The 12122-nt window shown below is 50.7% G+C and overlaps 1 protein-coding gene across 5 annotated transcripts in view; it reads left to right on the forward strand.

Annotated features, from left to right (window-relative positions):
• Positions 1-9657, forward strand: part of OGDHL (oxoglutarate dehydrogenase L) — a 31323-nt gene extending 21666 nt beyond the window's left edge. For all 5 annotated transcript variants that reach the window (XM_054572365.1, XM_054572363.1, XM_054572366.1 and 2 more), the window contains 11 exons: positions 204-306; positions 840-968; positions 1990-2140; positions 3249-3376; positions 4340-4518; positions 6024-6095; positions 6210-6335; positions 6440-6512; positions 7872-8035; positions 8186-8340; positions 8788-9657. In XM_054572365.1, the coding sequence (XP_054428340.1) occupies positions 204-306; positions 840-968; positions 1990-2140; positions 3249-3376; positions 4340-4518; positions 6024-6095; positions 6210-6335; positions 6440-6512; positions 7872-8035; positions 8186-8340; positions 8788-8911 (1404 nt within the window). In that variant the 3' untranslated portion in view covers positions 8912-9657. The remainder of the gene's footprint in view (positions 1-203; positions 307-839; positions 969-1989; positions 2141-3248; positions 3377-4339; positions 4519-6023; positions 6096-6209; positions 6336-6439; positions 6513-7871; positions 8036-8185; positions 8341-8787) is intronic.
• The last annotated feature ends 2465 nt before the right edge of the window (positions 9658-12122 follow it).

Below are 12122 nucleotides of genomic sequence, written 5' to 3' on the forward strand. Positions count from 1 at the left end.
CTTTCCCAGATTTACAAGTCCCTTGCTGAATGGGATCCCTTGGAACTCTGAGAGTTTGGCCTCTGGCCATTAGGTCCCTGCAGGCCAGCAGACAGAAGGCTCTACAGTGTGGTGACGGGGACCAGATTGTGAGTCCGGGTCGACCCAGCCTATGGCTGCTGAGAGTTTCATTGTCTCCCTCCATGCCTTCACTTTGATTTCAGGAAGAAATTGCCAAATATGACCGGATCTGTGAGGAAGCGTATGGCAGGTCCAAGGATAAAAAGATCCTGCATATAAAGCACTGGCTGGACTCCCCCTGGCCTGGTGAGTAGAGGCTTGTGGCTGAAAGTGATTTTCCTGGGCCTGAGTGCACTGGGTCCAGAACTGGAGCAGCTCTGCCAGGGGCTATGGTTCTGACCCTGAGAACCCTGAGGCTGTGTGGGGCTGCTGCCTGAAGGCTGGGGTGGGCATCATCCTCAAAATACCTGTGACCAGTTGATCTCTGGAAAGAGAGGGCTGAGCCAGTGTCAGTGGACACCAAAGTGGAGAGAGTGGGGGTGGGGAGGCATGCTCAGAGGGCTTCCCTGTGAGAAGGGGGTTGCTCAAAGGGCCTCCCAGGGGTAGAGCTAGATGGCTGTGACCCTGGTTCAGGGAGTGGCTCTTCCAAGGGCCCAGCGGAGGGCACTAAGTAGGCATAGGAGCTGGAGCTGTAACTATCGGCTGTCCTGGTCCCGAGGATGTGCTCGTTATTCAAGTGTCAGATAGGGTCAAGGGAGAGGTGGGCTGAGGAGGCAGTCTGATGGGACATCTGAGGCCCCACCACCACCCAAAAGTGCACAGAGTTTCTGCCTTCTCAGGCTTCTTCAATGTGGATGGGGAGCCTAAGAGCATGACATGCCCAACTACGGGCATTCCTGAGGATGTGCTTACCCACATTGGCAACGTGGCGAGCTCTGTGCCCCTGGAGGACTTTCAAATCCACTCAGGTGAGGTTGCCATGTAGGTCCATGGTCCCAGACCTGACATTATGCCCCAAGAGAGATTGCATCAGGGATCAGGGAGGCCTGGTCTGCATCCCCCAAGTGGGCATTGGTGGGTCAGCTGAACTCTTGGAGCCTTATTGTGCCCTGTGAGGTGCCCTTGATTGTAGCTCCTGTCAGGGCGGGTTGGTGTGGATGCCTCCCTGCTAGAGGGACTCTGAAGACCAGGCTTATGTTGCCTCCCTGGTCAGGCAAAAGGAGAGCAAGGAAGCAAGGGATTCTCATGGAAGGGTGGTGGGCCTGGAATATGGGGGCAGGAATGTTAGGCTTGTCAACAGCCTGGATGGATGACAGAGGTGACCCTGCTGCTCCTGGGTGAGCCTGTGCTAGTAGGTGGTCACGGTTGCAAATCTTGGTGGTGGCCTCTACTTGGGCACCCTGGAGGGTCCCCAGAGTGGCAGTGGGGCACCTGCACCTCTTCTGACTGGCCTATGGGTGTCCTGAGGCAATTCCTCCACAGTGTGCATGGGCCCCAGATACTCTGAGGCGCCTGCTCTATGCATGTAATGGAGTCTATGTAGGTGTAGGGCTGATGGGAGCCCAGCATGGCCCAGGTACCTGGGTTCACATTCAAACATCTTAATAGCTATGTGATTGTGAGTAAATGACTTCCTTCTACTGAGGCTCAGTCTCCTCATCTAGACAGTTGGGACAGTCCACCCCATGGGGTTGTGAGAAATGTAACCAACTTAGTTCATGTGTGTGTGTGTACAATGCAGGTGCTCACCTAGTGGTTCTTGCTCCTTCCCGCATGGAGTGAGGACAGTGCGGATTGCAGGCTCAGACCAGCCCATCGTATAGGCTGGAGTGGCAATGCTAGAGGAAGGGTGCCTTGCCAGGGCTCTGCTCAGTGGGAGGGATGTATACTGAGTTCATACACACCTGACCCTAGTCCCTGGGCCTACGGCAGTCCTGGGTAGGGTGGCCAAGAATCTGGGTCCCTCACACTGGCCATTCTCTCCTATAGGTCTCTCTCGAATCTTGCGGGGCCGTGCGGATATGACCAAGAAGCGGGTAGTAGACTGGGCACTGGCAGAGTACATGGCCTTTGGCTCCTTGCTGAAGGAGGGCATCCACGTGCGGCTCAGTGGGCAGGATGTGGAGAGAGGCACGTTCAGGTGAGGGCGGGGGTTCTGGGTCCCAGGCCCTGTGCACGTTCATGTTGTCACCATCGAGCCCTTGGGGCAGCTGAGGAGTCAGCTATGTTTGGGGCCTCCCAGAATCATCCCAGGAGCTCTGGAGTGGAGCTAGCCCTTCCTCCTCTTCCTAGACCTTTTCTGAGGATCCCGAGGAGGTCCCTTATCTGGCTGAGGTGATCACAGGTAAATCCATCAGCACCTCTTAGCCCATGCCCTTGGGCCGAGTCATCAGAGGGATGCACAACCACCTCTCTGACCCGCATGGGACAAGCATGCAGTGCTGACTGCTTGACCCAAGCAGCTGATTGATATCAAACATCATGATCATTTGTGGTTCTCCTTTGTGTGTGTGTGTGTGTGTGTGTGTGTGTGTGTGTGTGTGTGTGTGTGAACTGCTTTTAAGCCAGCCTCCCCATTTTGCTAGTTTTTATTGCTTTTTTTGAGTCCAGGTAAAGGACTTTAAACTTATAAGTTGTCCCCATCACATTTCCTCTTTGGGGCTCCAGATGTTTTTTGGATCATCATTCAGTCACTGCCCTATTAGTGAGTCATGGTGCTGAAGCATCCAGGATTCAATAAGCTGTCTTTCTTGGGTCTCAGTTGCTTATCACTGCTGGCCCTTTTCCAGATAGGGGCACAGGGGTTGCTCTCTAGCGTCGTGAGCTGCATGTCAGTCCTCACTGAATGTGGGGTTTAGCCAGGTGGTCCCCTTCATTGTGTAGTTCCTGCCTCCTGTGAACCTGGACAGAGCAGTTAAGGTGGTGAAGGTGGTAGCAGGATGTGCAGGGGAGACAGTGCCCCAGGTGTCTGGCCTCTCAGGGTCTCAGGCTCCACCTTTGTGAGGTGAGATGCTCAGACTCTCATATCTGTGTGCTGTGTGGGCACTGCTGGGAAGGAGGCTGCTTGGAGGAGGGAACAGATTGTCCTGGCTTTCCAGGGCCTTCTCGTCCCCATCCTGGGAGACTTGGTCAGATTTTCTGGTACAGTGATGAGGGCTTTCCTGTCTCCTGCTGCCTGGCCCATTTGCTGTGGGTGAACAAGCACCAGTCCACCTGCCCCCATCCCTTCCTGGTTTGTTTCTCTCTAGTCATCGGCATCATGTTCTCCATGACCAGGAAGTTGACCGGAGGACATGTGTCCCCATGAACCACCTTTGGCCTGACCAAGCTCCGTACACCGTGTGCAACAGCTCCCTCTCAGAGTATGGAGTCCTAGGTGGGTCAGACTCTGCAGGCAAGTCAAGTGGGCCCTGGGATGTTTGGAGACCAAAGAAGGACTTGCATCCTAAGGTGTCCTCTCTTCATCATTTTGACCATGGAGTGCGCCTGGGACTCGGAGGGGGCCAGGCAGGGTCAGGGCCTAGTAGAGGCTGAGAGGCTTAGAGGCCTCTGATGTGGACCTAGGTCCTGGCACAGCCCAGAGGGATGATGCTTGGGCTGTTCCTGCCTGAAACCACATGAGAGATGAAGTCCTGTCCTGTGGGCCCTCTGAGAACCAAGTTGGGGGGCCCTGCTTGCCTGGGAGGAGGCTCTTTGGATACCAGAGCCCTGTTCCTGGGCATCAGCCCCAGTAGACTCAGAAAACCAAAAAGAGTCTGCTGTGGACACAGACACCAACTGGCCCTGAGCCTGGCCTGGCCTGCTCCACTTTCCTGACCATTGTCTCAACTCTCCTGTACTGCACCCAGCAGTTCTGTCTCTAGGTCCTCTCCCTAGGCACTGGACTCCCTGGACTGTGTCCCCTGCATTCTCTCTCTGTCTACTTGAGCTTTAGTTGTCCTGCATTCTCCCTCCCTACCTCCTTCCATAGGCAGGACTCCCCCAGAGACCCATTCCTGCCCCTTCTCCTCAGCAGCCCTGTGCATATTTTGGGAGATCCTTTCGGTAGAAGGCACATGCTGCTTTCCTGGGGTATATTTGGACTTAACTCCTGGTCTAGATGAGGTTGAAGCTGGCTATACATGCAGTTAGGGCTGAGGGTGGCTTCCCTGGCATGTTGTCAATTCCTAGGAAGGGAGATCCTGGCCTTTGGGCACTGAGGAGTCCCCAGGCTCCGACTGGCCTGCCGGGAGGGATGGGTAGGGTAAGGAGGGTGTATGAGGAAGGGCTGGGTTTGACTGGATTTACTGGCACTTGGTGGCAGTATGTGGCAGTCTGTATCTCAGTTTCTTCTGTTTAGGCTTTGAGCTGGGCTACGCCATGGCCAGCCCAAATGCCCTTGTTCTCTGGGAGGCTCAGTTTGGTGACTTTCACAACACGGCCCAGTGCATCATCGACCAGTTCATCAGCACTGGCCAGGCAAAGTGGGTTCGACACAACGGCATTGTGCTGCTGCTGCCACACGGCATGGAGGGCATGGTGAGGACTGCCTGGTGGCTGGGGCCTGGGGCTCTGGCAGGAGTGGAGGAGGGTGGGTGGACCCTTGATCGCATGCAAGGTTGGAGCATATGCATCTTCTGGGCCTGTGGAATACATGGGGATGCTTAGAGTGGGGCCTGCACAGGCCTGTTGCTGCTGATGAAGATAATGATGACACTGCAGAGATGTCTAAGAGGTTGCTTTGTGCCAGGCTCTGTTTAAAACCGTCTCTGTGTATTAACTCCTCCCGTCCTTAGAACAACTCAATAAAGTCAGTCTTCCCATTTTCCAGTTGAAACTGAGGCACAAAGATGTTGGACTAGTTTGTCCAAGGTCACTCAGCTCACAGCTTGAATTTGAACCTGATCTGTGCAGTAATGCTTCTTCTGGCCCCCTCCTGGGGGAAGAGGGGAGATGTGGAAGCCAGCGGGGGAGGACAGGGGAGGAGCAGATCATTGTGAGATGCCACCCCAATGCCCATGCAACGTGACCAGATGGGCAGGGCTGTGCCAGCTGCAGGGGCAGCTCTGAGCAGGGTGGGCTCAGCCATGTGATCTGAGGCAGGGCTTTCCTGATCCTAGGTGGTTAAGCTGCAGTGGGTGTCCCTGAGGGCCCACTTAGCTTGGGCCAGTCACCCAGGAAGGGACTTATCACTACTGTCATAGCTGTCTAGAGCCAGGACTTGTGTCCTGTGTTCTTTACATGCCTTGTAAAACCATGTAGAATCCTCACAACAGGACTGGGTGTTAGTCCTGTTCCCATTTCACACCTGAGGAGAGAAGGGGTGTGACCTGCCCAAGGTCACGAGCTATAAAAGTCTCTCACTGGTGGAGGCTCCTCACTGGGTGGGGAGGGTTGAGGGAAGGTTGGCCTGGTTGGTGCCTTTGGCACTGAGTCCTGGGTGAGTCTCCACTAAGGGAGGGTTGAGTGGGAGTGGGACAGGTCACCCCTGTTGCATAGGGAGTGGGTTTGGAGGTCAGTGGGGTGGGAGGAGGGGGCAGCTCTGGGCTTGAATCTGCTCCTTCAGAGGCAGGCTGACTGACCCTGGAGCTATTTCTTAATCTCTTTGCCACTCACCTTCCTTATCTGTAAAGTGAGGAAACAAGCGTCTATATATCACAGGGCTGCTTTCAACACTAGCGGATAATGTGTATGGGGTTACATTAGAACTGTGTCTGAGCACACAGGCACTCAGTGAACAGCAGCTGCTGAAGGTCAGAACCTTCTGGAGAAAGAGCCTCTCTGCTGGGCCTCTTTGCCTTTTCTTCCCACCCCACATGTCCACATCTGCTAGCTCTGGTTGGACCCCCTTGAGGACTCCTTCTCTGCTCTCCTCCCACATTTCTGGTCCTTTCCTGTGGTTTAGGCTTTAGGGTGAAGACAGCTTCTCTGAGAGGCTATCACACTCTTTCCTGAGCCCTGGGTCCCTGCAAGGCCAGGTGTCTGTCCTTTGTGACAACACCCCTCTCTTGGGCCTACCTGGACCATGTAGCATTTGCTTTTAGGGACCGGAGCATTCTTCAGCGAGGCCTGAGAGATTCCTGCAGATGAGCAATGATGACTCAGATGCCTACCCTGTGAGTGCTGCCTGCCCTTCCCTAAGACAGGGACCCGCATGACTTGTGTCAGGCAAAGCCAGGGCCTGTGGGTGCCACAGGTGGGCCACCTCCAGCCACGCCCTGTCCTCACAGGCGTTCTCCAAGGACTTCGAGGTGAGGCAGCTCCATGACTGCAACTGGATTGTGGTCAACTGCTCCACGCCAGCCAGCTACTTCCATGTGCTGCGCCGGCAGGTCCTGCTGCCCTTCCGTAAGCCGGTGAGCTGCTAGCCATAACTGTCACCATAGTAGTGCAGGGGCCAAATGCGGGGAGCCCCTGGTCCATTGGGCAGCTGGCAGCTGGGCACGTGTTTCCCTTCCAGCTGATCATCTTCACACCCAAATCTCTGCTGAGGCACCCGGAGGCCAAGTCCAGCTTTGATCAAATGGTGTCTGGTATGTGCCTGGGCATGTTGGGGAGATAGCGGGTGTGGGGCCTGGTGACCCATGGTGTGGCCTCTGCTCCCAGGACTCTTCCATTCTTACCTCTGCCTGTGGCTCTGTGGGCTCTCTAGCAGCTCCCACTTGGTCCCCACCAGTGGCTGGGTGGGAAGGCTGGCAAGGCAGCCAACTGTATGGGGCCAGGTTGGGTCGCTTGGGCTGGGCACAGGGTCAGAGGAGTGCACTGGCTCCAGCAGGGATGGCCTGGCTGTGCCGGGGAGCTTAGAGGTGGGAGGTCTGGGGGAGGTCTGCCTCATTTGCAGGAAACTGAATATCGTATATTCATTCACACATTTTTTTTTTTTTACTCATTAGCCAAACAGACATTATAGTCCCTGGGGTCACAGTGCCTCCTCCAGCTCTCAGCCTCATTTACCTGAGAGCCTGGGGTCAGTCAAATAAAACCCCTGGAGGGCCAGGTATTGGAATTGAGATATGAGCCAGCTGAGGAGCAGGGAGTTGCAGGAGTGGGGCCCTGAGGTTTGGCAGAGTAGAGCTGTCCTACAAAATGTTCTCAGGTAGTAGGAGGAGAAGCAGGTCTGGCCAGGAAGGTCTCAGCAATGTAGACAGGTGTTTTATTACCTGTGTGTGTTTCGGTGTCCCTCTGGTGTGGGCAGGTGGCTGAGCCAGCAGTTCCAGAGCTCCTGCACTCGTGCTGGACATGTGGTGCTGGCTTTTCTCTGGTGGGGCCTGGCAGCCTGTCACGCTCTCTGTTCACTGTCATCACCTGGTGTGCAGAGACACTGTAGGAGCTTTCTCAGAGGTTTTTGCAGCATGCTTGGCCTGGTGCTTGGCATGTGATGTGAGCTCAGGAAGGAAAGATGGACAGAACTTAAGAGATGGGGATTTGGTTGCGGGACTGAGGGAGGGAGGAATGTGCGGTGATCTCTGGAGACATCTGCTCACCTTTAAGCTTGGTGATTGGGTGGCTAGAGTGCACACAGGACATGGGCAGGGCTAGATGGGGAGCAGCTCTGGTCCAGATAATGAGCTCTCAGATAGGGACATGACATCACCTTATCTGTCCCTGCCAGGGGATTTTTCCATCATACCCCCATCACCTTGAACATTGATGCTCCCAGTGCTCTGCCCTTGGCTCCAGCCCCTGTCTCCACTTCTTTCCCTATGTCATCTAAGGTTTCATCTGTCTTCTCCATCATTTGTCTCAAGAGGTACCCATTGCAGCCTCAGATATAAACCTGGGACTAGTCTTAGTGGCCAGGGAGAGCCCACAGGTGCCAAGGATGCAGGCCTGGTTTCCAAGCTACTCCAGCCCCTCTAGAGCTGATGCCTCTACCATACTGGTCCCTCCAGGGACCAGCTTCCAGCGGGTGATTCCTGAGGATGGGGCCTCAGCTCAGGCTCCTGAGCAGGTACAGCGGCTCATCTTCTGCACGGGAAAGGTATACTATGACCTGGTGAAGGAACGGAGCAGCCAGGGCCTGGAGGAGCAAGTCGCCATCACACGCCTGGAGCAGGTACACCTACTCAGAGTGATGGACAAGGCCAAACAGCCAGCCCCCTGGTCCTGGGCATTGTGCCTGGCAGGGTCAAATCTGGGGCCAGTGAGGGAGCTGTGTTGTTACCTTCCCCCTGGCTGTGCTGCCCTTTCACCCTTTCTGCCCCAGATCTCTCCGTTCCCCTTCGACCTGATAAAGCAAGAGGTGGAGAAGTACCCAGATGCAGAGCTGGTGTGGTGCCAGGAGGAGCACAAGAACATGGGCTACTATGACTACATCAGTCCACGCTTCATGACCATTGTGAGCCGGGCACGGCCCATATGGTACAAGGCTGGGTTCTGGGGGATGCCAGCCACTTCCACTTCTCCTTCCACTTTGTGGGGCCTGAGGGGCTCTGGGGGCTCAGGGCCCTGTCCTGGCTTTGCCTGCCCCAATTGTTGTGTAATCCAGAACTGGCCACTGCCCTTTTGTGCGCCGCATTGGAAACCATAGTACCTACTGGTTCTGTGAACAGCTTCCCCATCAGGGACCCCTATGAGTACCACCGTACAGAGAACAACCTTTGCTTTTTGTTGTGTAGCCATAACTAGGGAACATCCTGCATGTCTCTGGTCTCTTACCTCTGATCTTAAGCCAACTACTTTGTCTCATGGCGCCTCAGGTTCTTCATCTCTACAGCAAGGCAATGATAAGGATTAAACCTGATGCAGTCCTAGGGTAGTGGCTAGGCCAGGCCCAGCCCTCCCCTTATCATGTCTCTCCTCCCCTAGGTATGTTGGCCGTGACCCAGCGGCTGCACCAGCCACAGGAAACAGGAACACGCACCTGGTGTCTCTGAAGAAGTTTCTGGATACTGCCTTCAATCTGCAGGCCTTTGAGGGCAAGGCATTTTAGAGCTGGGCAGGGTTTTCCATGGGGTTGGCTGGGACTATAGAGGGATGGTGAGGGGAAGGGCAATGCTTGTGTACCAGAGAGGTCTGTTGAAGGCCCCAGGATAAAACATATTCACATAGGGATTGAGACCCTAGAATAGGTACCACTGGCTTTGGTGTTATGCTACCTTGGGCTTTGTGTTTATTTCAGAATCTGTTAGGATTGAGAAACATGGAGGAGGTGATAGATGGGATGTAGTTCTGGAGTGTTTTCCCCTCTGTCCTGGTCTGTCTGGAATTCTTGTGTGGCTTTTCCCATATATGTCTCTGCAGACAGCCACCCAGAAGCCTGTGTCTTTGGTCTCTCCCTTCCTGGCAGATCTGGCTGCCACTCACCCTGTCCTTGATCATCTGTAGATTCAAGGAATGTTATCTTTTTGTGCTCTTAGAAATAGAGATTTCGGCAATAACAACCAGGTGAAATAAAATCATGCCAGGTGATTTATATGTGCTCTGTTTTATGGGGTGTGTCATAATGAGTGTGAAATACAGCCTCAGCTCATGTGCACCAAACTAGAAAACCAAATGACAGAGAAATAAAAAATGCATAAGAGAGATTTTCTGTTTTCATTTCCTATTGTAAAATTGGGGGGAAAGGCAGATGGTTTAGAGAGGGTATGAAACGAGAAGAAGAAAAAAACTACATGTAGGGGATAAAATATCTGCCTCCATTGGACATGTTTTCCTTTGAGCACCAGGCAGTGTTTGCACATCTGTTGGTATCTCCACTCTTCAGTCTTTTGTTGGTTTTGCTTCCCTGCAAAGATGCTGGGGAGACTATGGCACAAGAGGGATATTTTGCTTTCTGCAAGTCATTTATTCATTTATCCCCTTCTCAGAGCACTTCCTCTGTGTTAGACACAGGGGCCTGGGGAGAAAGAGGTGTGGGTCTCTGCACAGGCTCTTCCAATTCAGGTGTCCATATGGGGAGACACACTCTTTCATTCATTCAGTTACAAGTTATGTTGGAGGTAAGTGCAGAGGGTTGTGTGGGAGGACAGGAATGTGCCCTGGAGGTGGTGGTGGTGTCTGAGGGAAGAAGAGTCTTACAGGACAATACAGGAGATATGAGCTTTCTGTGGAGCAGACCAGAAATACTGGCCATGGGGTTGGGTTGGGACAACCTAAAGAAGAAAATCAGCCTAAAGTTGGAGAAAACAAGTGTTAAGTTCCATCAGTCTCGAATACAGCTTTTTGGCGTTCATTTTGAATCACACTACTGGAGCATTCTAAATGACTTAAAGTAAAAATAATTATAGCTGCCTTTATAGTCCATTGTGTCCTGGGTCTATTGCTGGGCATTTGCAGGTATTACTAAATACTATTTAATTTTCCCTGTGGCTTTGCATCATGGGAATATGCCCATTTTTTAGATGAGGAAATTGAGGTTCACATTATTTGTCAAGGGTCACTTGCCAACTGGACTTGGCCTCTGTCTCTAGACCACACTGCTTCCCTTGGGAAATGAGCTTTTCCCATATCATGTATCCCTGGCCTAGTGGAGATCCAGCAGTCTGGGCTCTTCTTGCAGCTGGGCTGCAGCAATGGGTGGGACAGAGGCGCCTGGGCTGCATGGGCACCCTCATGCTCTGCAGTTGGATGGTGGGCACATTCTGTCTGTAACACACACTTCCTTTTCCTTACTCTCATGGAGGACAGCCATAGACACGCTAGGGGAGGCTAACTGCCAAGGTCACTAAACTGAGGAAAATCAATTGCATAAAAAGAGAGCTGCAACCTACAAACCAAAGAACTAACACTGGAAGTCAAATGGAGCTCGTGGAACAAAGACTTGAAACTAATAACTTTAAGAGGACAAGAATATTGTTACTATGAAACAACAAAGTAAAAAAAATCAGATATTTAGAAAATACCAAATATTGCCAAAATAAAACCTCAAAAATGGACTGAATAGCAGAATGCACATAGCTGAAATATAAAATAATAAATTTGAACACAGGCCTACGAGTTCTCCTAAGAAGATAGAACAAAGGACAAAGATGTATTTAAAAAAAATGTTTTAAGGAGACAGAGTACATATAGATCCCACAGCTCCTGCTGTGCATCTTAACAGAAGTCCCAAGAGGAGAAAAGATGAGGGGTTCCTGTGGTGATTGAAATGTTTTGTCTTTTGACTGTATCATGTCAATATTCTGATTGTGACACTGTACTGTAGTTTTGCAAGCTGTTTTCATTGGGGGAAACTGGGTCATATATTTTTTATGATTCTGTGTAAATATACAATTAAATCAAATATAAAAATGTAATTAAAAATGAACTGTTTGCTCCCTATTACTGAGTTGTAAGAGCTCCATATATAATCTGGATGCAAATCCATTATCAAATACATGTTTTGCAAATATTGTCAGTTTGTGGCTTATATTTTAATTTTCTCTAAGATTAAAAGATTTTTATTCTCAAAAGTTTGCTTTCTTTGTATCCTAAGTAAAAAATTGTTGCCTAATCTAATGTCACAAAGACTTTCTCCTGTATTAGTTTATAGTTCTAACTCTTGAGGTTATATCTGTAATATCTATTTTGAGTTATTTTGCATGTGGTATGAGGTGAGGGTAAAAACCTAATATTTTCAATATGATACCAAATTGATTCCATACCGTTTGTTTAAAAAAAAAAACTATCCTATATTCACTGGATTAACTTGGCACCTTTTGTATGTATAGTAAATTATATAGCATTAAAAATATGAAAAGATACATAGGACCTATACACTGAATATATGAACTATTACTGAGATGGAGAGTTATACTATGTTCATAGATTAGAAGGCTTAATATTAAGAATCATTTCTCCCCAAATTGATCTATATTCTACACAATTCCTGTCCAATTTATATTGGACTTTTATGTAGAAATTGACAACTTGATTCTAAAATTTATAGGTAAATACTTAGCAAAAACAACTTTGAAAGGGAATAATTCAAAAGACTTACACTACCTAATTTCAAGACTTACTATTGTGGTTTCATAATAAAGGCCTGCTGGGATTTTATTGGGATGGTGTTGAATCTATATATCAATTTCAAGAGAAATACTTTCTAATCCATGAATGTGTTCTATATCTCCATTTGCTTATATCTTTAAATTTCACTCTTGTAGAGTGAAATTTAAATTACATGTCTTGTAGTTTTTTAATGTATAATTATCGCACACAGC

Source organism: Pteronotus mesoamericanus, unplaced genomic scaffold, assembly GCF_021234165.1.
Source record: "Pteronotus mesoamericanus isolate MK-2021 breed Mesoamerican mustached bat unplaced genomic scaffold, CSHL_Meso_final contig_230, whole genome shotgun sequence".
NCBI classification, from domain to species: Eukaryota; Metazoa; Chordata; class Mammalia; order Chiroptera; family Mormoopidae; genus Pteronotus; species Pteronotus mesoamericanus.